This window comes from Phacochoerus africanus, chromosome 2 (assembly GCF_016906955.1).
Source record: "Phacochoerus africanus isolate WHEZ1 chromosome 2, ROS_Pafr_v1, whole genome shotgun sequence".
Taxonomy (NCBI): Eukaryota; Metazoa; Chordata; class Mammalia; order Artiodactyla; family Suidae; genus Phacochoerus; species Phacochoerus africanus.
This window is the reverse complement of record NC_062545.1, coordinates 33,929,975-33,955,869: the sequence shown is the minus strand read 5'-3', so window position 1 is coordinate 33,955,869 and position 25,895 is coordinate 33,929,975. Positions and strand designations below refer to the sequence as shown.

General features: G+C 35.9%; 1 protein-coding gene across 1 annotated transcript in view; it reads left to right on the top strand.

Annotated features, from left to right (window-relative positions):
• Nucleotides 1–25,895, top strand: part of LAMA2 (laminin subunit alpha 2) — a 594,513-nt gene that overhangs the window by 330,094 nt on the left and 238,524 nt on the right. Inside the window, 5 exon segments of the mRNA XM_047758965.1 lie at nucleotides 6,775–6,879; nucleotides 8,258–8,469; nucleotides 18,204–18,315; nucleotides 24,227–24,260; nucleotides 24,263–24,339. Coding sequence (XP_047614921.1) covers nucleotides 6,775–6,879; nucleotides 8,258–8,469; nucleotides 18,204–18,315; nucleotides 24,227–24,260; nucleotides 24,263–24,339 — 540 coding nt within the window.

Sequence of the window (25,895 nt, the reverse complement as noted above, 5' to 3'; positions counted from 1 at the left end):
AGTTTCTTCTTTGTACAGAGCGCTCTCTTGCCTTCCAAAGCAGTATTTCTAGAATGTATTGTCTCTGTTTGACACTCACAATTCCTGGTCCATTTTCTATACATTGAAGATGGCGTAACTTTAAGACCTCCCATGAAAATTTTGCCTGATCTTTAATTCAACATCCCCTTGCATCTGTTCTAATAATTATCAACCTTTGAAAGTAGAGAAACGTGCGCTTACCTCAGTGTTATAAATGTATGGAAGAGTATTGCAAACCCTGAAGTGGAATGCTTTTTCTGTTTTAAAAGAGAGCTCCGGAGTTCCCGTCGTGGCGCAGTGGTTAACGAATCCAACTAGGAACCATGAGGTTGCGGGTTTGGTCCCTGGCCTTGCTCAGTGGGTTAACGATCTGGCGTTGCCCTGAGCTGTGGTGTAGGTTGCAGACGTGGCTCGGATCCCGCGTTGCTGTGGCTCTGGCGTAGGCCGGTGGCTGCAGCTCCGATTAGACCCCTAGCCTGGGAACCTCCATATGCCGCAGGAGCGGCCCAAGAAATAGCAACAACAACAACAACAACAACAACAACAACAACAACAACAACAAAAGAGAGCTCCATGAATAGATGCATTAATAAACACTTAAATGGGAGGGATACCTTTTCAGAGTTTAAGGCTCTGGGGCTTAGGAATCTCGAAAGATGAATCATCTGCCCTCTTTGTGATCCTAAATTGAAATTGACAGATATGTTTCATTTATCCTGCTCAATAGTACAAAGCCTTTTCCTCATTTGATTTTAGGATATTCCCCCTGAAATACTTTCTCTGGTAAAAAGAGCAAATATTAGATTTTACACCCCATGTCATGGAGTAAGAGTGATGATATTCTGACATCAGAGAACCAAATATTCCAGGCTTATTTTTCTAAGAAAAATTTACTTGCAGATATATTATCTTCCATAGATCACCCATCCTTCACCTCTGAATTCATATTTCTTGAATTGGGGAGAACAAGAGAGAGGCTAGAACACAACATAGCCTAATACTAAGTAACTTTTGTAAAGCTTAGTTTTATGAATTACCTTTAGCCTTTTCCACTCATGAGGGAAAACTTTCCTGCCTCATTAAATCTTTAATGGCATATGCTGCCTGAACACTATACTATTATGTGTGACATTAGGTTATATATTGCATGGTAACTATAATGCTACTTGCAAACAAGCTGTTTCTTTCCCCTGAAGGTAGAATTAAAACAGGTACTCATGGGAAACAGCTACTTGTGTTGCTCTTTTCATAATGGGGTGAATTTGAGAATCAGGGGATGACTGGGTTAGCACTGAATGGATGGGTATTGCTCCTTTGCCTTGCAGTGCCTTTGCAATTTGATATCTGAAGCTCCCTAAAGAGAATTTTGCTTGATAAATAAGGGAAAAGGCTAGGTCTTTGGGGACTCTTATGGAATGAAATATTCTCATTAAATTCACTTTCTTTTTAAATAGGGATCTAATTTTCATCTCTGGTAAATATAGTCTAATCTATACAGTAAATATAAAAATCGCCCTAAAGCAAACTGGAAGTGCACTTATTTCTACCTGTGGAAAAGCATATTTCTCTAGCCAATAGAATGATGACAGTTTAGTTTCCTAAATAGCAGGAGAAAATGAAATGTTCTATTGGCTGTACATGCAATGCTCCATAAAATTACAGAAATCTACATTGTCCCCCAAATGGACTAATATTACAATCTCAAATGTAAAATAATAAATTGAGTCTACAAAGTCCAAAATTGTGGAAAATTAAAGTTATGCACAGTAGTTATAACTTACTAATGTCACAGTACTTATAACTTACTTATGACTTATTAATGTCACAGTACTTATAACTTACTAAGAATTGTTAGAATTCTTCAGTGTTATCCAGTGAGTCAGTTTATACAGAACTCTACCTGTTCTCAAATCTTTGGGTTCTCTTACTGGTTGTTGTTACCAGTAACTCCTCAGTAGACTTAAAAAATATCACCAAAAGAGCTTTTGTTCTTTGTCTTCTGTCCAGTGGCAAAGAAAGAAAAGCAGCATTTAAATGGTCAGAGAGCTGTAGGAATGAGAATTTCAGCAGCAAAATTACTTCAAGCAAATCTAAGTAGCAGAATGGATAGATACAAAAAGAGTCTACTTTGAGAGTTGGTTGAAAATTTTTCAATTTTTGGCACTCTTAGTGTCTCCATGTTTTTTTCACAATGCTTCCTGGATCAACTGAAACATGCCACAGTACTTAGAGCTAAACAACTTCATAAATATTTATAATTTAATGACACAGCAATCATTCAAAAATGACGCACATAAATTTAGACAATATAATAATTTTTTTTCATAAATTACTACAATTAATAAAAATGGGCTCTTGCTTGTTGGATAATATTCAGGTTCTCAAAACCTAGAATTAGATCAGACACTGCTGGCTTTATTTTCTGTTACATTGATTTTGTACTGTACTTGGTTTTTATCACAGCAGCCACAGAAAACTGTGCTTAACAAAGTATGACATGGATGAAAACGCAAGTAAACAAAAACATAGCTCAAAATTTTGAGAACATTCTGTAAAGGAATATAGCATTATCTAATGTTAAAGTTGTGAACTTTCCAGAGCTAGTTATATGTGTGGCATCCAACAGATACCTAGTATTGCTGTATTTCCTTCAAACATTTACAGCATCCCACAGTGACTTTGAGAGTTTACTGCAGTGCCCTGGGGCATCTCTGCACAGAGTTTGTGAACAGGGGGCTAGATAGATCCTAGAGAGTACTGAAACTGCACAGAAACTTAAACGGTGTTATAGATCTCAGGAACACTGGAGGTTCTGATAAGTAATTGTTGATAAAACTTTCTCCAAAGAAGACTGAAGTCAGAGAATTGACTTCACATGCTTGATGTGGACCCAGTGAATGCGATGTAACAATGGGAATAGAAAGTTAGACAAGAAGCATTTCAAGGAATAGGACTGAGGCATTGATCTAATATAAATCATAAAGTGAAAGTAATATTGTATGGTACCTATGGTTTCCATTTTAAAAACAGAGAAACAAAACAGTTGGCATGACCCAATCATGGAAGTTGAGAAAATAATTGTTTGTCTCCTAGGAAGACCAGATAATGTGATTGACTTTGGCTCTTTTGAGTGTTTGACACATTATTGAACAGTCATTCAGTACTAGACTATCATTGGCTGAATTGTTCCCCCAAAACTCATTTGTTGAAGTCCTAATTCCCAGAACCTCAGAATATGACTGTATTTGGAGAAAGGATCTTTTGTTCTAATTAATTAAGTTAAAATGGGGTTCTTAGTGTGGTACCTTTTCCACCATGACTGTTGTCCTTATAAGAAGAGGAAATTAGGACACAGACAAACGCAGAAGGAAGACCATGTAAAAATACAGGGCAAAGATGACCATCTATAAGCTAAGGAAGAGGCATGAGAAGAAACAAACTGCTGATACCTTGATCTCAGATTTAAGCCACAACAAACTGGTCCTTTGTTATGGCACCATGAGCAAATTAATACAGGGGCACAGGACAGGATGGAAGGTACAGATTGAGTAACCAGGTATGAAAGTAGTTCAAGCCATGGGAGAGGAATGGAAAGTCAATAAGAAAAGATAACCAAAAGAGCAAAAGTCTTGGAGACTTCCATACACTGATTATGGAATAAACGATAAATGTTTCTACAAAAGAGATAGAGGTACCTCCGTCATACTCCAGGGGACAAAGTCTCCGAAAAGTTTAATGTAGTAGAAAACAAAGGAGTCAAGATCTTAAGAACTATTACATGTCACATAGAATTGAACAAAAGCCCATTAATGGTTACTCGATAGAATTTATAAATGACCTTTCAAGAAACACTTTTAGTGGAGTACTAAGGGTGCAAGACAGGCTGCAGTAGATAAAATAAGGAAGGGTGGATGGGTAGAAATAAAAAAGATGACTGTAATACCCCATATTTCAGAGTTTGGTAGTGAAACTAACAAATAACCATAGATAATAGCTAAAAGTGACAATAAAGTCAATTGAGGACTTGCAGCCCTGTGCACATTGATTTGATGGACGTAGTGAAGACTGGGGTATTGAGAATTATAGCGGAGTGGAGAAGCAAGGGTGTGGAAGGCATTTGGAATATGGAGCGTGACATAAATGGAGAAGAGACAGAGAATTCTTCATCCAAAACTATGTTTGAGTGGACAACTTATACTCTGAATATTCTAAAAGCTTTTTCCCCCAAAGCCAATATTCCTCAGAAAAGAAGATGGTACCTTATAATTGACTAATTTCCAAGACTCATAAGATGGCATGTACTCTTTGGGGAAGACACATGAGCTGGAAACACCACCAGGAAATTATTGGTTTTATTGTTTATTGAAGAGATTGGCTTGAGGAGTCGAAGGAAAAACAGAGGCAATGAATTTAACAGAGAATAAGTAATTATTCCTAGGAGGTGCAACCTCTGGATTGAAGGATGATACCTGAAATAATCTTTTTAAAAAATTACTTAAGTACTTGACTAAGTAGTTATATAGAGGTAATCATAAACTTACACTTTAGGGTGAATGCAAAAGACAATGATTTTAATATTATGGAAATGAATACTTGTGGCTTGGGAAAAAAAATCTGGTAACAGTAGCATGCATCTATTTTAAATGGGTTTTCATAACTTAGGTGGAAATCAAATGGATTCACTCATGAAAATTGTTAGATGATTCAAAAACTGGTTCAAATGAAGCCAACGCAGGGGTATGAAAGAGGCATGAAAGAGTTTGGAAAAAGTGTTTTGTGAAATGTGATTGAGGAAGCAATTTTTCATTATTATTGCTATTATTATTATAAGCCCTCAGGAGAATAGGTTGAATTAATTCTACTCCTTAGTTCATGTTTCATATTATCATTGACCCACATAAGGCCCTCTCTTTTTCTACATAGTCATTTGTTCCTTCTTTCTTCATCCCCATTACTCTCCCATATTATATTATTTTATGTACAATATGACTTCATTATAAGCAGTATGAAAAATACATTGAAAAAATCAAATATTGTAATAAATCAAACATTTTTCTAATTCATCTTAAGTCTTAAAAACTTGGATATTCAAATTACACACACTTTGGCTCTTTTTGTTGGCCAAGGGGGAATAAATTTTAATTCTAGATTTCCTAAATTTGTTTAAGACATTGAGGATAAATTAAGTTGATCTGTTTCTCTTTTTTAGAGAAACATATTCCAGAAGAATAACATGTTTTTCAAATTTTAAATAATCAAAATACATTTGGAAGTTCAAAATTTTACATTATGGATCTATGTCCTACTGTCCTTCCCAAAGTCAATTTCTACCTCCTACTAAATATTTTTATTAATTTAGGGAATTCTGAATGGTTTAGTCAAATATATGAAACACTCTTTTCTGCTGCCTTTCCAGACTCCTGTCATTGAGAAAATGTCTGGCTGATTTTGAACAAGCATGCTATGTGAAATTTTGGAAGCTTGTCTTAATAGAACCAAAAACTTTTTACATAGATTCACCCCTCATTACTCACAGTAATGCCAAGTGCTATAGTCCAGGCAGATATTTATTGTTTTATATGTGAAAAGACATTAGAGTAAAGCTATCTCTCAGTGAAGCAGGGGAATAAAAGTTTTCTGAATTTTAGTTCCTTATAGAGCTCCATGTAATGAGCTCTTAGAAGACACTGAGGAGCTGCAATTTAAAAACTGTTTAATCAGCCATGGCGGGCTATGTTCCATTCCCTATGGAACAACTCTGAGAGAAATCTGGGTTCCTCCTCCTCCATCCAGAGCATCACCAAGAATTGCTTTGTGGTCAGGTCTGCCGTGAGAGGCCACAAAGAGCCAGGCGCTGTGAAGCTGGGTCTCTGCTTGTCAGCATGGAGGAAACGGCAGAATACAAATCATCGGCTTTGTTTTATGAATGTCTATTTACAATGCTGGGGTGGAATTCTTTTTAAAAAGCACCGTAGCATTTGCATTGAATCTGTCACTCAAACTCCAATGTTGATTCCTGTCCTGTAAATGATCTTGCTTTCCTATTTTTTTTAATCCCTTCTACAAGGTTACTGTCAATGTCAAATGATGTAAACCTCAAGCATACGTTGTATGGGGCTCAGCATGCATATTGAGAGGAAAGAAATTTTTCTAATGAAAAGCGATAACAGCATTCATTCAGACTAAGCCTATTTGATTGCATAAGGGAAAGTGTATCTTCTTTAGGAGTTTTAATTGTAGTCTATCATAACATAAAACTTGCCGCTGTGCTTTTCTTTTTCTTTGACCAAAGCATTTCCCCGTTTAGCTTGTCGTCTATGTAAAGTGCGTGTGGAATGGAGCGCTATGGTTGCTGAAAACATTCAGACCCTCAGAAAATGAGTGACCTCAGGGATGGGTAGTAATCTCCCAATTTTAACAAAGATCCTTCTCTGTTTGAGAATTGTAATGCTCAAGCTCTGGACTAGGAAAATGACAGGAGGGGCTGTGTTTGGTTCCAGGGAGTTTAACCTAGTTCAGCAAGGCTGCAATACTGCGGGAAATAATACCTGAACTGATATTTGTGTCAGACTTGTTGGTGGGTGAGGTTCATATAAAGGTTACTCCTAAGGAAATGTCTGTCATTCTCACTCTGCACATTCATGATTTCTGCTTCTTTCCAATCCTGCCCTCTGGAAAAATAAAATGATTGTAAAATATAAGGTAATAGCCCATCTTCTGTCCTGTCATAATCACACATCTCCTCTCTTATAGCTCACAGCAGCTGGAGGAGAGTTAACATTTACCATATCATACGACCTCGAAGAAGAAGAAGATGATGATACAGAACGCATCCTCCAGCTTATGATTATCTTAGAGGTAGAGTATGGAGAGCATCATTTATGTTTAACTGCTTTTCACTCATGTTATCTGATGATATTCCTTACCTGGAGGGTTTGACATTAATTTATATACCACTAGAGAAAAATATCATATCTTGGGAATTTGTTATGCCAGTCTTATGTTTCATTCTGAGACATATCTAGAAGACTGACTATATTGGATTCCAATGATAAAGGAGATTGTTTGAGCAGACTTGGAATTTAAATTTAAAACTTAATGACCATATTCCCAAGAATATAAGGAGACAGAAAGTGTTTAGGCCAATGGCTGATTTACATAGTTGTTTTTTTTTTCCATCTCTCCTTGCTTCCAAGTAGATTTTATTGTTTATTGCTTTGTTTATATTAGGTAGAAGTAAATGAAAAAGGAAACTTACCTATTTAGGTATAGTTAAATCTTGACTTCAAAACTTCTAATTTAGGTAAGAAAAGTATAGAAGAAATTGCTTCCAGGATTTGGAGGGTCATAGGCAGGTCCCAAATGCTAGGATCCTAAAGTTATCCTAAAGGCTCTCTTCTGCCCTTTCTCACATTTTTCCTTTCGTATAATACATGCCCTCCCCTCAGCTCACGCAACTCAAAGACATTCATCTCATGTACATGTCTGATTCCAGATGGGTCTGTGCTGATTTAGCACCAGGCTCTTGTTTTCTGTTTTGAAACTTTCATGCATGTGAATCAATAAAAAAGGAAGAAATTCTTCCCCGAAAATGAATGTTTCCAGTGATAAATTAACTGGATGATATTATCATTACACATGTGTGTATGAAACTGGAAGTATGTCATGAAATTCCTTTGAGGTAAAAGGGATTTTCTAAATGTAAAATGTTGAGAAGTTATATATTATTAATACAAATGAACTAAGAAAATAAAAGGTTAAGCTAAATGATAATGATGCCATATCCTACTGTGAACATTAGACTACAGAGGTTTTTCTTGTTTTTTTTTTTCTCCCAGATAAGAGTCCTTTAAAGCAATAGCTTAACACGCTGTTCTAACTTTTCTTCCCCATTTTCCTATACAACCTACACCATAAAATAGTATATTTGAAATACACAATTTTTTGCACAACTATAAAATTGAGGTATTTGTAATCACATATATCTGTGAGTTGCCAGGTATTTATTATTTTAGTTAATGGGGGTTAGTATCAAGGTCATACATAACCAAGAAGCTTATACTTTGTAAAGCATCTGGTTAAGGGTAATAGTTAAATTGCTTTCTCTGCCTTTTATACATACTAAAAATATACCGAATGACGGGGAAACCAACCTGCAATTAAAAACCAAATACCGATCCTCCCCCCGCTTTTTTCCCCACAGTTTTACCCTCTAATCCTTTCTTTTTTCCTTTAGGGAAATAACTTGAGAATCAGCACAGCCCGAGATGAGGTGTATCTGAAACCCTCTAAAGAACATATTAATGTGCTGACACTTAAAGAAGAATTATTTACCATACACGGCACAAATTTCCCAGTCAGTAGAAAAGAGTTTATGACAGTACTTGCGAATTTAAAGACAGTCCTCATACAAATCACATACAGCCTTGGGATGGATGCCATCTTCAGGTAAGCATAGGAACTGCATTTCCCACTGTTGACACATTTACGTTGGGGTGAATGCGCATGTGCAGAGTGACTTTGAAGCTCTGTAAGATTTGCTGTCCTCAAATAAATAGTAGATAAGAATGGAGCACTGCTTTTCTGAAAAGTGTTTCTTTTAAGCTTTAAAATTTTATACCCAGAATGAATCTGTCTTAGTCCTTTTTTAGTATGGATGATTCTTTCATAATTCTGCCAGAACATGCAATAAAAATGATCCCTATACTGAGAGATGCTGTACTGGGAAATAAAGTCTCGTCTGTGATAACTCAGATGGGGGAAACTAAAATGATACAATTCCAGGGTGCCTGTATGCAGAAAGTGGTTTGTAAAATATTTCTTTCATGAATTAATAGTATAATAGTTTCTGACTGACTTAATAGTGTACAGTCTGTAATAAGAAATGTAAGAACCTTCATTTAAATCACCACAGGTCAAACACTGTAATACTGTAATGGCAGCATGATATAAAGGGAAGTATGAGCTTTGGAGGCAACCTGGCCAGGAATTCAATTAGCTCTGTTGCTTATTATATATGTGTGACCTTTGGCAAGTGGTTGGTCTTTGTAGAAACTTGATTTCTTCGAATGTAAAGTGGAGATAATAGTGCCTGCCTTTCGGGGTCATTATGAAAATAACATGTGATAATTATGTAAAATACTCATTACCTAGAACATTTTCAAAAGTTTGTTCCTTTTTGTTCTCCATTTTTTTCCTTGGAGAACTCCCTGACTTGAACCAAACATGCCCATATGAGGCTGATGGTAGGCAGCTGTGCTTTTCATTTTTAAAACAATGACGTATTTGAGAAAATTTTCATTTCAACTGTGGCTGAATGCATTCTTTTCCCTTCTCCTTTTCTACTCTTAACAGTAAATAGCACAAGTTATCATGGCAATTGTGTCCTAAATCAGATTAGGTTAGATGACCCAAAACTGACAACTTGGCATGCCCATATACAAAGCAGTGTCATTAATACTGGTTTATCTGCAAAAAAGTTTTTTTTTTTATTAATTGCCGATGCTCCCCCACCCCCTTCATTTGCTTGTGCTGCCTAGTTTGTCTTTTGCTTATAGTATTTCAACTAAGTGTAATCATCATTACCATCCCAGAAGGAGGGAACTGCAGATTCATAAACAGATTTACTGCCAAACAATGTACCTCTTTTCCATAGTCAGTTCTGCTAGGAGCAGGGTTAAAATGCCATGAAGATGAGAAGCAGCACTTAGGAATTAATTATGTTTTTCCACATTTAGTAAATAGAAATTGGATGTTTAAAGAGTACAAAGAGATGAGCCCTCTGGCTTTCAAAATAAATGACAAGCAAATTGACAAAAGGGGGCTGGGGGGCTTATTTACTTTTGTCAGCCTTGCTTCTCAGACTGGTTAATCCAAAGGCATTTCTCCCTGATTCATGTCAGGTGATTTCAGTGTCTATGCAGCTTAAAATCATTAGTTTCATTTGAGTCATCTGAGGTTTTCCCATACATGAGCGATGTGTTCACCGAACATGGCTATGGGGTCTGACACAGAAATTAATCCAGGTAGGTGACGCTTTCTGCAGCCTACGTTACATGAGGCACTGTGGCTCAAGAAGTAAAAGCCATGTCAGATTTGAAACTACTACCCTCTTCAGGTTGGTGGAAAGTCAGCATGAATCCTGAGTCAGTAGCTTGTTATATTTTATTTATCTCTGATCCGCTAGTGGATTGAGTTATATTTGTAAAACATCACTTGAATTGATTTCAACTTGTCTTGCACAGTTGGCTTCCAATGTGGTATACAGCTTGTGTGCAAGCACAAGTAAATTGAAGCTATCTCAAGAGAAATTCATGTTTAGAATTATTTAAGGAGGATTTACTTCTATGGTAGTTCTCCCATTTGCTGGGAGCTCCACCCAGTTGTGGAGGGACTGGAATTGAATAGTGGAAGCAGAACTGGGTTGCCGGTCCAGATTTTAACTTCTGTTTTCAACTTCACTATGTAAAAGTTGTAAACATAAATGTAATTTTGTCCTGGTTGGATTTCCATCACCTCATCTGTAAAATGAGGAGGACAACTGTTTGCCAAGTTCAAAATATCACTATGAGAATGGAATTAGAGAACTAACAAAGCACTTTGCTAATTGTAAATCAGTGCACAGAGTATTTCTATCTGAACTTCATTATTCCAAGGAATACCATTTTCTTCAAGTACCATTAAGACTTGGAGACATCTAGGGTAAAGCACTGCTGATGTTCCTAGAATTGTGACAGTTCTTTCTGTCCTTCTCTTCCAGAATTCTAAAAGGCCCATACAAAAAATTAATTGATTTCCTTCTTATTGTCCTCATAGAAAAGATGAAGATAAAAATGAAAAACTTTTCATTCTTCTAAGAATATAAAAGAAATCAATGTAACCTAACTGTGCATCTTTCTCCTTTAAATCCTCCAAACCTTAGATTTAGTAGCATCCTTGATATTTAACTCAAGAAGCCTATTCAGCTTTCTCAAATACCTATTAGATATAGGCTTTACAAAAACATTTTTTTCTTCTACTCTATAATAGGCATTAGTACTTCATCAAATTTTCAATCTCCTCCTTTTGGAATATTGCATTTCCCTATGCATAGGACTTGGGTCAGCTAATGAAATTTGAGCTAAAATGATGTATTACTCTTCATCCCTTTCCACTAATTCCTGGAAAAGCATTGAATTACCAGTATGTGACTCTATGGAGCTTACTTAGCTCCCAGAAGATGAAACAGTCTGAAATATTGACAGCACATAGAGGTCAGCTGCCCTAACAGTTGCCCAGACCTGGAGAGGATTTTACATGAGTGAACTTTTGTTTTCTGTTAAGCCCCTGAGAATTTGGAGTTATTGGTTACCATAGCATAACTGAGGTCATCATGCCCTTGTTGTTATACACCCATGTGTCTTTATTGCTTGAAAAGAAAGACAGAATTTCTTCAAGGCAAGATGTTGTAACATGACTTTTTTTTTTTTTTTCCCCCTTTGGCCATGCCTACAGCATGCAGAAGTTCCTGGGCTAGGGGTCGAACCTGCCCTTGAGCGGAGACAACACCAAATCCTTAACCCACTGTGCCACCTAGGAGCTCCCTCACATGACTTTTAAGAGTAATTTTTTTTTTTTTTGGTATCAAAAATACTCCATAGAATTTGGATTTCCCACTGTGGCACAGTGGGTCAAGAATCCAACTGCAGTGGCTCAGGCTGCTATGGAGGCGTGGGTTTGATTCCCAACCCAGCACAGTGATTTAAAGGATCTGCCATTGCTGCAGCATAGGTCACAACTGAAGCTCAGCTTCAATCCCTGGCCTGGGAACTTCCATACACTGCAGGCATGGCCATAAAATATATATATATAAGGAGTATTTTCGAATTCCCATCGTGGCTCAGCGTTAATGAATCCAACTAGTATCTATGAGGATGCAGGTTCATTCGATCCCAGGCCCTGCTCAGTGGGTTAGGGATCCAGCGTTGCCATGAGCTGTGGTGCAGGTCACAGACACAGCTTGGATCCCGCATTGCTGTGGTGTAGGCCGGCAGCTGTAGCTCTGATTCAACCTCTAGCCTGGGAACTTCCATATGCTGCAGATGCAGCCCTAAAAAAAAAAAAAAAAAAAAAAAGACTAAGTGAGAAAATGATGTATATAAACCACCTGACCTACTATTTCAAGCAGTCAGGTAACAAGCTAACCATTTTGAGTTTAAATCTGTGCTGCACCATTTGCTGACAGTATTAGATAGACAAGGCACGTTACTTCAGGTTTTTCTTTTGTGGATGTAGACAAAAACGTGATTACTGCATTCGTTTCGTTAATATTTAAAAGAGACATTTCTCAAGTTCCCATTATAGAAGACACTCAGTATACAGTAATTATTAATTATCTAGGCCAAGGAAAGAGAGTACAAAGATGGATAAATAAGCATTGAATTCAAAAAAGGCGTAAGTTCAGTGTGAAAAGCAAACGTGTGTTAGTATAATGAAGAGTGCAATGGAAGTGTGCACAGTGCACCCTGGTAGGACTGAGGAAGAAGAGATGAATTCTCATATTAGCATTTAATATATTTTTTATAATGGCTGCAACAGTTGCAGAGTCTGTCACTTATTTCCCTTACTTGATGTGGACTGAAAATATTGAGAGACGGGAGTCCCTTCATGGCTCAGCAGAAACAAATCTGACTAGTATCCATGAGGACGCAGGTCGGGTCCTTGGCCTCACTCGGTGGGTTAAGGATCCAGCATTGCTGTGAGCAGTAGTGTAGGTTGCAGACGAGGCTTGGATCCCACATTGCTGTGGCTGTGGTGTAGGCCAGCAGCCACAGCTCTGATTCGACCCCTAGCCTGGGAACCTCCATATCCCGTGGGTGCAGTCCTAAAAAGACCAAAAAAAAAAAAAATTGGGAGCAAACGTCTAGCTCATTCCCATTGGGTCTGGCCAGTTGCCAGTGATTCCAATACTGACTGAGCCAGTGACTGAGTCCGTTGCCTTTTAGGAATGGAGTGAAAAAAATGATCAGACTTCACTAATTGACCACTACTGTATGGAACTTCCTTAAAAGAGAGGTTAAAGGAAGTTCCAAGTCATCATCTTATATTTTATTAAAAATGAAATACAACAAAGCACCTGAACAGCAATCAAATCTTTCTATGGGTGACTAACCTAAAGTAACATTTGTTTAAGTAGACTTTAAATGGAGGTCATCTATATAAAATAAAAAAGTGAATTGGAAAAAAAATAATTATTTAAGAGTTTTAAGATCAAATATCCTGTTGTTCAAAGATTTTTTTTTTCCTATTTTGTGAAGCCTGACATTTAACTCTGGTAGAAAATATAGTAAAACAAAAATATTAAGAACAATCTTTAAGTCAGTACCAGGACAGTATTTCTAATATGATTCCAATATTTTCAATGCTAATTTATATAATTATGTCTTTTCATTCATCATCTTATCTGTATTTCTCCCTCATAATGCTAAGGAAAAATAGGCAGCTAAAATGTTTGACTTAAAGAGTTCCCTGGTGGCTCAGGATCTAGCATTGTCACTACTGTGGCTCAGGTTGCTGCTGTGGCATGGGTTCGATCCCTGACCTGAGATCTTCTGCATGCCACAGGTACAGTCAAAAAAAATTTTTTTTACTTAGTTGTCAAATTGTTGATGGTTCATACATCTCCAAATGTTAGTACTTCATTACTACCAGCATTATATATTTAAATGAATGCAGCCTGTATCCAGAAAAGAAAATGACCATATTGGAGAGAAAAAAAAGAATAAACCACAGCCTTCTTCATGAGCAACACTTAAAACTGTTAAACGCATTAAAATCTCATTTAATGAACAGCAGAACCTAATGAGCATTGGGACTGCTTGGTGAATACTAATGTGGAATATTGCTGGGAAAGATGTTTGAGTGTTAAATTTCCTATAGCTCAAAATGGTTACATAGATTAAGGAGAGAAACATCTGCTGTTTCAAAAGACAAATGAAAGTTGGCCATTCACTGAAAATATTTTTGTTTCTGTTTTGTTATATTTTAAATTGTTTCTTAAAGTAGTCAATTACTTCATTTTTCTTTTTCTTTTTTTTCTTTTTTTTTTTTTTTTTTTTTTTAGGGCCACACCTGCAGCCTATGGACGTTCGCAGGCTAGGGGTCAAATCAGAGCTATGGCTGCCAGCCTACACCACAGCCATAGCAATGCCAGATCCAAGCCATATCTTTGACCTACATGGCAGCTTACAACAATGCCGGATCCTTAACCCATTGATCGAGGCCAGGGATCAAACCCGAATCCTCATGGTTACTAGTCAGGTTCGTTACCTCTGCGCCACAGGGGGAATTCCTCATTTTTCTATTTTAAAGCATTCCAGTACTCTTTTCTCATGTTTTTCTCGTAATTTTATATTGAAAATTCTGGGACTATATCTAGATGTAGTTGACCTGACTGTTATTTATTAAATTGTAATAGTCTCTTCTATGAAAATCAATTAATATAGTAATCGTGAAATCATCTAATTCTGAAATGAAAGTTATCAGGAATACAGGTTTGTCATGTGACAGTCCATTAATTGCAGGCAATTAGATGCCACAATAAATTCAGATGAGTTCTGGCCTTTGGCCTCAGGTCCTAATGCTAACAGTTTTCAATTTATTTTCTTTGTTAGATCAAACAAGTAATTTTTTTCTTCTACTTATTTTATTCATCTGAAATGTATCTTTTGTTATGGAGTATGTTACTCACTGTTTGTAATATAACTACATTTTCCATTCACCTATCCATTTATTTATTCATTCGTGTCCGTGATTAGTCTTGTATCTATCCATTTATCCATCTATCTATTCACCTATTCATTCTCTGTCTATCCGTCTTTCCGTCTGTAGATCCATGCATCCAACAAAAATGTATTGAGTATGCATTGAAGTGATCAGACTAGGTATATGGATGACAAAACAGGGTCTCTGTTCTTAAGGAGGAGCTCATAAGTTCATGTCAACATAAGCAAGTACTATCCTTATTTTAGTAACCCTTCCAAACCTTATGTTGTGTTAAGAATTGCTGAATCTAGATATTCCATCCCTAGTTATATACCCCAAAGAATTAAAAACAGGTACTTAATAATACTTGTACATGAATGTTTATAGCAGTGTATTTACAATAGCAAAAAGTAGAAATAGCCAAATATCCATTAATGGATGGACAAAGAAAGTGTGGTATATCAAACAATAAAATATTACTCAGTGATAAAAAAATGAATGAAATATTGATATTTGCTACAGCATGGATGAACCTTGGGAACACTATGCTAACCAACAGAAGCCAGACACAAAAACTCATGTATTGTACATGTCCATTTGTACGAAATATCTAGAATAGATAAATCCATGAAATATCTAGAATAGATAAATCCATGGATAAAACCAACAGAAGCCAGACACAAAAACTCATGTATTGTACATGTCCATTTGTACGAAATATCTAGAATAGATAAATCCATAGATAAATCAATTCTGTGGAGATAAATCCACAGAAAGCACATTTGTAGTTGGCAGGAATTGGGGCACAGAGAATGATTGCTTGATAAGGGCAGGGTTATTATCACAACTTTGTGAATGTACTACATGACATTTTAAAGCAGTTAGTTTATGTTATATGAATTTCACCTCAGTTTTAGAAAATGCTAGTTTTTTTTTTTAACTTTAGAGACAAATTTACTTGGTGGGGACAAAAATGACAATTTGAAATTTGTAAAAAATCTCTATGTGACCTATAAAAGAATGATTTTTAATGCTTACCAGTTTAGGACCTTCTGCCAGGTTGTCTAATCAGTTCCCCCAGAAGAGAAAGCATTCAAGAAATAGTGTTGGATGAATTCATGTATAAAGATAATTTACTTGTCCTAGAGAATGCCAGCTAGCACTCAGCACCTGGGGCAGTCCCACCCAAATGCCTGTTTTCTAAGATTTCAAGTTGATTTTCCTTTTCTACTTCTTCTTGATTATGTATGAACTTATATATGTTCCAAGGTACTATCAAGAGTCTAGGACCAGAAAAATTAGGGTAAAAACAATGAAGATTTTAGCCGTGTTACTGAAAAGCTTACAACTTGGTTAAAGGTTGCCGCTTTTGAAGATACATTTAATGAGCCCATTAACTTTGTTCTCTGGCTTGATTACAACACATATTCTCAAATTGGCAAGCTCTTCAGTAATCATGAATTGCCAGTCAATAAAAATACCACCACTCTTAAGAAACCAGCTAAAAATGCATGCCCTAAAAAGGGTCAGTTTCATTTTTCTTATTGTTAAAAAAAATGGCATATTATATATTACAGAGACCTGTCGATCATTTAAAAAAACAATAGTTATCATTATAAATCAATAGCAGTCATTTAATTTTGTGCTCTTATAATCATTTAATTTTGTGCTCTTATAATCATTTAATTTTGTGCTCTTATAATCATTTAATTTTGTGCTCTTATAGATAAAAATCTGGTTTTGGGGATACAAATAGTATTTCTTGTTTGTTGCAGTATTTCTTATTGTCATTTTTATCCTGTTTCCACAGTAAATGTATGCTAATAAAATGCCTAGCGTTTTATAAGCAAAGTATGTGTTATATATTATATCAAGGACTTTATAGTCATTGTTTTGTTTAATCCCTTCATCAAGCTCATGATATATGGACTCTTACATTATCTCCATTAGACAGATGACAGTATTGAAGCTTAGAAATGTTAAGTAATTTCTCCTAGGCTATGGAACTGGTAAATGTCAAAGGTAGGATACCTCTGGTTTATCTGACTCCTGAGTTTGTGTTCTTAACGTTGAATATTTAAATTTTTCTTTTATTAAAAAATGGGGAAAAGTCTATTGACTTTTAAAACTTTACTCTTATTAGAGTAACATTCATTTAAATTGTGCATGTGTACTGTTTGTAAAATTTTTGGAATGAAATACACACACAACATACATGCATACCACTTATATAACAGTATTTTTCAACTTGGTCAGACTAGCTTTTCCTGGAAATAATGAATGATATCAAATCCCTCTGCTAAACTCACCAGATTTACAGAAGTACCAATAAAGTGATACCTATAAATACAGAAAACAATAAATTTAGGCCCAAAACAATTTAAGAAAATAGTTCTAATTCAACAGAGCATTTGACAAAGTTTCACTTTTACCTGCTAATATGCAGAGTTCTTTCTGAGAAAAATCAATCAAAATAACTTTCATCTTTTTTTCTTGCTTCCATCTTTTCTTTAAATTTAAAAGCTCAGACAATATTAATATTGTGTTTTTCTGCTTTTCTAGTTTAAATGTTAAAACCAAAGCCATACAAATGCCTTGTTTTAAAAATTCCTTCAATGATATAATTTTAAACTTTAAAAAAAAAAAAAAAATGGAAGTTCCTGTTGTGGCACAGCAGAAACGAATCCGACTAGTGACCATGAGGTTGTAGTTTCAACCCCGGGCCTCACTCAGTGGGTTAAGGATCTGATGTTGCCATGAGCTGTGATGTAGGTCGCAGACGTGGCTCAAATCCTGCATTGCTGTAACTGTGGTGTGGGCTGGTACTTGTAGCTCGGATTCTACTCTAGCCTGGAACCTCCCTATGCTGTGAGTGTGGTCCTAAAGAGCAAATAAATAAATAAATTAATTAATTAATTAAAAGAAAAGTTAAAAACGATACAGCCGAAAACTAAAAATGAGCAAGAATATTCTCATCTTTTTAGCATTTGATGGTGGTACGGTTTGTGGGCATGTTTAACTGGACTGACTTTTCCTAATGTGATGAATGGCTAGAGCTTCAAGTTTTGGATATTCTTTAACCCTTTTATCAACAGAGATAATTTGCTTATATTTACATCATTCTTGCTATACTATTCCGAAAGAAATGTGACATTGTGGAATCTAAAAAGGGATACAATGAATTTTTCTGCAGAATAGATACTGACTCACAGCTTTGAAAAACGTATGGTTTCCAAATAAGACAGGTTGCGGGGTAGGGGGATGCACTGAGGGTTTGGGATGGAAATGCTGTAAAATTTGGTTGTGATGATTGTTGTACACCTATAAATGCAATAAAATTCATTAAGTAATTTTTAAAAATAAAACTCAAAAAAACAAAAGAGATGTAACACCTAAAAGCTTGTTTGCTTACTTACCATCTGTTTTTCCTTCTGCTCCAGGTTAAGCTCTGTTGGTCTTGAATCTGCCAGCCCTTATCCTACCGACAGAAGCTTTGCAGCAGCTGTGGAAGTTTGTCAGTGTCCATCAGGGTATACTGGCTCCTCCTGTGAAGTAAGTTTGCAAGAACATAGCTTCAGTGCGTTCTAAGTTCCTTCAGCATTACTTTCAATGAATTAGTCTAAAATAAGTTGTTTTTTCCATCAATTATTACACAAATGATAGTGTATTACTTAAAGAAGAACTCCCATGTCTGCCAAAAAGTCCTGGCTTTCAAATAGAATATTGCTCATTTAATGTCATCTTGAAATCATATTTCTTTTTTTGAGATATTTTGCCTCATAATATGTCGCTAAAATCAGATGTTTTATAAGTGTTTGTTTTCTGTTTAATCTGTTGATGAAAATAGGATGAATAATGGTAGAAAAATATTTTAATATATTTTGCCTTCATTTCCACCTCAGTACTAAACCAGGAGTTTAGCAATATTTCTTTTCTTTTTCCTTTTTTAAATTTTCCTCCATTTTTTAATCTTATGTACTACATTCTTTCTCTACTTTATTCCTAAGAACACAACCAAATCACAATCATCTGAAGGACTCAGTTTTTAAAAATATATGGAAGAAATATCTTGATCTAGAAAATTTCCTACAGATCTTTGTTTAGCACCAAAAGTTTGAGATATCTATTGTTGTCTCAATAGTCTAGGTTTATAATAAAACTAATGTTTCTTACTTAATACCACAGTGTGTTATTTTAAGGTAATAATTTCTGTTTACTTTTCTGGGATTTTCTTTAGGTAGTGTGAACATCGATTTTACTTGAAATCTAGTCAGAAATTGTAAACGCTATTTCCCTGATCGAGGGCATGGCTTGCAGATAAATAGGAGCTTAAATTCTGTAAAAGTGGTGCCTTTAAGGAATCATTTGAGTGTACCAAGATGTTCCACTTCAGCACACTACCCATTATGCCATTTTCAGAAATACCCTAGGCATTGCTTTGTCAGTTCTCTTGTACTTTAAAATAATGCATGCTTCTAGAGGGTACACAGGGTTTAGAGTCATATTTGTAACAACTGTGTGTTCTTTAACTGGGCTCAGATTCACCTATCTAAAAATAAGACTCAATGTAATTCGTAGAAGTACTCACTTTTCCAAAATTCGTATAGAGAAGAGAAAAATAATCATGGAAAGAATTAGTTCTCTCAGTCCAAATTTGATTTTACATGGAAAATACATGCCCTATTTGATGAAGCATAGTCTTTTCTTAAGAGCCTAGCAGGTTTTACTTCAAATCAGAAAGCTTTCTTTGAATCCTTAAGTCCCTACATTATTTGGAATAACAAATACCTTGACTCTCTTCCTGCTTTGACACTTATTCCCACATTGGTCATTCTCAGTACTCTTCTATATATCTATATAGATATATAGATATGTAGATATACACATATATAGATATATAGATATATTCATTTTTTTAAAGGCTGCATCTATGGCATATGGAAGTTCCCAGGTCAGGAACTGAATTCAACCCACATCTGTGACCTATGCTGCAGCTGCAGCAACTCCAAATCCTTTAACCCACTGCACCAAGCCTGGGACCAAACCTGTGACTACGCAGGGTCCCAAGCCACTGCAGTCATATTCTTAACCCACTGTGCCATGGTGGGAACTCCATCATCTTTTATATAAATTTCAAATGCTCATTGAATATAAAATTGTCTGAATATGAGAATTATTTAATTAGCTCTGCATTTTGTTTCTTTTCTTTTTTTCAAAAATATTTATTGAGAATCTTCAGTAAATTCTGCCCTAGATGCCGAGGGGATTACTGAGATTACATCATAATCCCTGTTCTTACAGAGCTAACAATCTATTTAGGAAAACAACAAATACCTATAAAAAATTGGATCACAGCACTATATAATTAAGGCAGCAGTAAATGGTACACAGAACATACGTGCAATAATCTTTCAAAGAGGTGAGCAATTCCAGTGAAGTAATATGTCACAGACAGTGTCCTGGAGTGGAAAAACCTCAAATTGGTTGCTAGATAGGGGTAACAATTAGATAAGAATAGAGAAGCAAACAAGTGTGGAAGAATCAGCACAAAGAGTCAGAGGAGGGTTAAGAAAAGCTTCCAGTGCCTCTCACACAGTAATTGTTTGATAAATAAAGTTACTTTGGGATCTGTAAAAGAATTTAGTTGAACCAGAAGACAGTTACTTCTGGAACTCTGGAATTTCCCTGGCTTCTTCATTTCTTCTACTCTCTAATAAAAGTTCCTTCTTTTCTTTACTGAAACTTCTTATCCCTAAACTCACTATTATCTGTTCCTATCTTTTCCTAATTTTATTTGCTTTTTTACTGAGTTCCTGAGGCCAGGCACTCTAGTTCTGTTATCACTAATATCCTTAGACCCCTTAAAAGCTGAGTAAACTCCAAAGACCATTAAGCTGTCTTAATTCTAGCTTGTGAAAAACAGATCATACAACCGCATTATAAAAATTATTCTGATTTGTTTTATTTGGGGCCACAATGTTGATGAAGAATATTTTTCTCTTTTCTACTTCTTATAGACCTCTCCAAAGTTCATCTTTCAAATATTTTCTTACTTTTCAAGTACCATCATAATTCATTTCAGATGATAAGTAGGACAGTTGAGGAAGTGAAAGCAAAGTTGGGTACTGAAAAAAAAGTACCCAATTCAAATCTCAGTTTCCTCTTCTTTATCATGGAGATATTAACCATTTCATGGAAGTGCTCTTTGATTTTGGCTAGCAGATGTTGATAACCTTGTATTTTTAGACAATGAAGACCCTTGACATGGATGATATGGTCTCTGCCCTCAAGGACATTCCATTTTAATGGTAGACTAGACAACATATCAGAAAGGAAATTTAGATAAATGTGATAACTTCCATGAAGAAAATATACCAGAAACCCTAATAGAGGTACTGAGAACATGTGTAGGAAGATTAGATAAGAGAGAGTCTTTATAAAAGGTTGTCAGGAAGCCTTCTGAGGTGGTAGCATCTACACTGAGTTTAGTGTCAGCTGTGTAAAAGGAGCCAATGAGAAAGTGAAAAAGAGTTTGGAGTCTGCAGGGACTTGGCTGAAGGCAGATGTGGCTGGAACTTAGTAAGCAAGGGAGAGAGTAGCACGAGATGGGATTGGAGGAGCCAGGCCATTTAGAGCTTTGCACTGCATGAGAAGAACTTTCAAATAGAGTACTTTCAAATAGAAGAATGAGAAGAACTCTCAAATAGAGTTTTATTCTAAATGCAATGGAAGGAGGGCTCTAAGCTGGGTAGTGCCATGATCTAAACTATATGTTTTTAAAAGTCATTATAACTACAGTATGTAGAACATATTGTACATGGCAGGAATGGTAGAATGGAAAATGGTTTGTATACTGTTGTGGTAGAATGTAATGATGATAATGGTTTGTTAGGATAATGGCAGAGGATGTAGAAAGACATGTTTATTCTAAATAACATTTTAGTGGTAGAACAAATATGACTTGCTGATAGACATGCCATGAAGAGTTGAAAGATTGTATAAGAGTGAGTCAGATGACAAGATTGAGCAGCGATATGGTACCATTTACTGAGCTGGGGAAACCTGGGAGAGGAAAGGCTCGGATGGGGAATATTGAATCAACTGTCCATTTTAGAAATACTAGGTTTGAAAAGCCTACAGAGTGTATTGTCCATGTCCCTTAGAATATGTAGGTCTTGAACTCAGAATATTTGCCTGGTCTAAAGATATGTATTTGGAAGGAACCATCAAATAGGAGACTGAGTAAAACTACTAGGAGCAGGTTTTGGGGGGAAGAAAGGAAAGTGACTAGCCACTGGGAGCTCCTAACAATGAGAAGTGCGTTGAAGCAGAGGAGATAGCAAAGAAACAGGGTAGAAACTTGGGGACTGTAATATCATGGGAGTTGTGAGAAGAGGGCTTTTGAGGAACATGGGAATCAATGGAACAATGTCTTGATGAGAGGTTAAATAAAATGTTAATTGTAGAGTTATCCATTGGATGTGGCAACCTGGAATTTGGTGACATGGACAAGAGAATTTTAATCAAGTGGTGATGGCACAAGATGGAATGAAGCATGAAAGGGAAAGTAAGGAAAAAATTTTTAGAGCAGTCTCACTGAAAAGAAAAGTAGGTAACTGGAAGTTATGGGATATTAAGGAACTAATTTTGTCTTTTTATGTTAATTTTTGATGGAGATAATAAGATGATATTTTTGAGCTAGTGGTAATGATCAATTAGAAAGGAAAGCTATTACTGATGCAGCTCAGAGGGGAAGTATTAGGAAGACAATAGATAATAGGACACAGATTACAAGTGGAATGATATTCCTTTGAGAGGATAAGGAATCCTGCATGCCGCATCCCCATATTCCAGATGGGAAAATGACAATTGGAGATTTATACTTATCCTTGCTGACTTGATAGTGGAAAAATGGCTTCCAATGGCTCCAGTTTTGTCTGTGACTAATGAGATGAAATCACTGGCTAAGAGAAAGGTGTAAAGGGTTGGGAAATCTGAAGAAAGAAGATGTGGTATGAGAAGTACATTACTCATTACATAGTAATACATAACATATATATTATTACTAATGACAGCTCCAAGAATATTTTCCTGAAAACAGTAAATCCAGTCTCTGTTATCAATACCCTTAATTTCTACCTCTTTCTCAATATGTAGCTTCACTGGTTTTTAGAAATATATATTACATTACAAAATCTCTCCTGTAATGAGTCTAGGCTGAGATGAGGAGAAATTACTAGGAGGGGTTAGAAAACTGACGCCTTCTTTTCTATACTGCCCAACTTAAGAGGAAAGTTGCTTTTGTTTTCCTTGCAGTTATGAAGTATCAGCTCATCTTTTTTTTAATGTGTTTGCTATCGATGTTGAAATTTAAGAGTCCTCATATCCTGAGGCAGAAGGAACATTTCCAACAATACACAACACAATTCTATATACTTTATTACTTCAGTGGTTTCTCTCGTTTCCACTTTCAACTGGGGAAAAAAAAAATCTTTTTCAAAGCCATATTATGTTGTAGTTAACCATCCAGATATATAGTAAATAACCCACAAAATTAATTTTTAATTTGAGGAAGATCATAAGCTCCCAGAGGGCAGCAATATTTGCCCCCATTATTTTGCATGCCGTCCAGTTTGTGGTGACCCCCACAGAGGGAAAACTTAAACGTGACAGTGAATGGAAAGCCAGCACCCAACACACAGGTACTCTGAGACCCAAATATCCTTTTTCTAGTCAGAATTCTATTTTTATAGGATAAAGTGTTTCACCCTTAAAAAGGAATGATGGATTTAAGTAGAGTTCTGGTAGAATAATGCCATAAAATACAATATCAAGAGAATATATGGTAAGTAAATCATGAACTATTTGTGTAAATTTGAGAAAGCATAATAGGATGGAGGAGGTTGAGAATGAGAGATGTAAGTTATATATGTGTAGAAGCCAGCCATGTATGTGGTCAAATGTAAGAGCAGAGTGCTACGTTTCTTCCAAATGACTGCAAAGGTTTTCTGAAAGTGACAGGGTTAAGGGCAGTTTGTGTGTGGGAAAGGGAGGACATTCCAGAGAATCTACATTCCATGCAGTGACATTGGGTTCTGTCTTAGGTTCTGAAGAGTTCACTTAAGTTAGCTGCCTTTTTTCAGTACTTTTCCTTCCATTTTCTCACCTGTACTTTTTACTTTGAGACTGTCATGTTTCACTTCTTTATATCTCTGCTCTATTTTGCTATTCCAGAGGAGACATCCAGCTAATGCTTCCTCTAATCTCATACCTGCAAATAACGCTAAGGTCAGTATGAAGCCCCCATGTCAGGAGGAATACCTCTGTAACAATATTTTCATAATGACAACACTTTGACAAGCACGTTTGCTGAGTTTGCTACCTAAATATTTTCCTTTATCAAAAAAAAATGAGCTTTTATAAAAATCCTTGAGACTAACTTGACACCTTACCTTCCTTTCAGGCCTGTTGGCCTAGGCACAGACGAGTTAATGGGACGATTTTGGTGGCATCTGTGAACCCTGTCAGTGCTTTGGTCACGCGGAATCCTGTGATGATATCACTGGAGAATGCCTGGTAAGTGCTTTCTCCTTTGGGGACGCTGGTTGACAGGGCTGAAATCAGCTCAATAGGCCCTGCAATTCAATTACTGCCTTTGGGACCTTGAACACTTGCGTCAAGAAGTGATCTGACAGAGATCTTTACATTGAACTGAGTTGGAAGCCGAGAATGTTCTTTTAGATGTGGCCTCCCTAACTAATAAGTATTAGAAAGTTTTTATTCATATTAGTCTAAGAAATGAATTGGGATCAGATTTGTCATAATAAAACATAGCAAATGACTGGAATACATATCTTTTATGAATATATATGGTTTCAATCCCTTCCATAAATCTATCGAAAATAGACTGTATTTCTGTAACAGGAACTGATTAGTATCCCCATTATATGAAAAGTGTAAAATATCACCTCTGTAATAGGCATAATTCAGTTTTTTTCACTTGGAAAATGAGGGCACACTACATGTTTTTTTATTTTAAACTTTGAACATTTAACTAAATACAAAGTATCATATGTAGATTAAGAAATAATAAATATATGTCACACATACTCCCCAGAGCTGCTTACTCCGCCTATAATTTAAGCCTATACTTTAACCAGAAAAAAAAGCTCTGCAAAGGGCAAAGCACTTTCCATCCTGCTAAGAAGCCTTTGGACTGGAGAATTACGCTGCATAGACCATTCTGATTAACTCAAGGGCATGTTAGTTTTATATCATCTGACATGGCAGGAAGCTTAAAACAACACTTCTCATTTCATTAGTCTTGCAGAAACACAATTTGAAATGGTGCCAATTTAGGAAGATATCATACTCTCATTTCCCTGTAGAACTGAAGGCAGACTCTGTTATCTGTGTTTCTTAATGTTCTCTCTTTCTCTTGCTCATTCTCTCCCCTCCTTTTTCTTCCACTTAAAAGCTTCTGGGGAAAATCCAAAATGAAAATTCAGGGCTTTTGTTTCAATGTGATTTGGCATTTAGGTTTATTGATGCTCTTTCTGTGTGCTCTACAGAAGATTTTGTTTAATTGCATTGCAGTATAAGCCATGATAGCCTTAATTTGTGAACCAGTAGATTTTTCAAATGGCATTGTTATGAACAGAAAGACTAAGTCATTTTAATTTTAATTATAAAATAAGTCTTTTAAAATCTACCTTGGGAAAAATATTGAGTTACCTTTAAACACTTTTCTAACATGTGATAGGAAATATTCAGCCCAAAACAGATGTAGATTTGCTTTACTTAAACCTAAGAAGGCAAAAATATATCACAATACCAGACTTACAGCGTTCCCAATAGTAATATTTCATGTTGAAGTCATTAAGTCTAAAATGATGCTGTTAGTCCATTTGGTTTTATGATATTTCTTAAGAATGAAGACCATTGTTTTATAACAAAATAGCTTCATTCAGCATAATTTTGGGAGGAAGATGGGAAGGGATAAATGATTATCTGAGGCCTTCCACTAATGAAATCTAGTTTATTGACTTTGTTTCTTGGGCAGGGAGATAGGAGGGCACTTCAAATAACAGGAGGAATCTTAGGGAAACAATAGAGAGCTTGTTGAGGGAGAT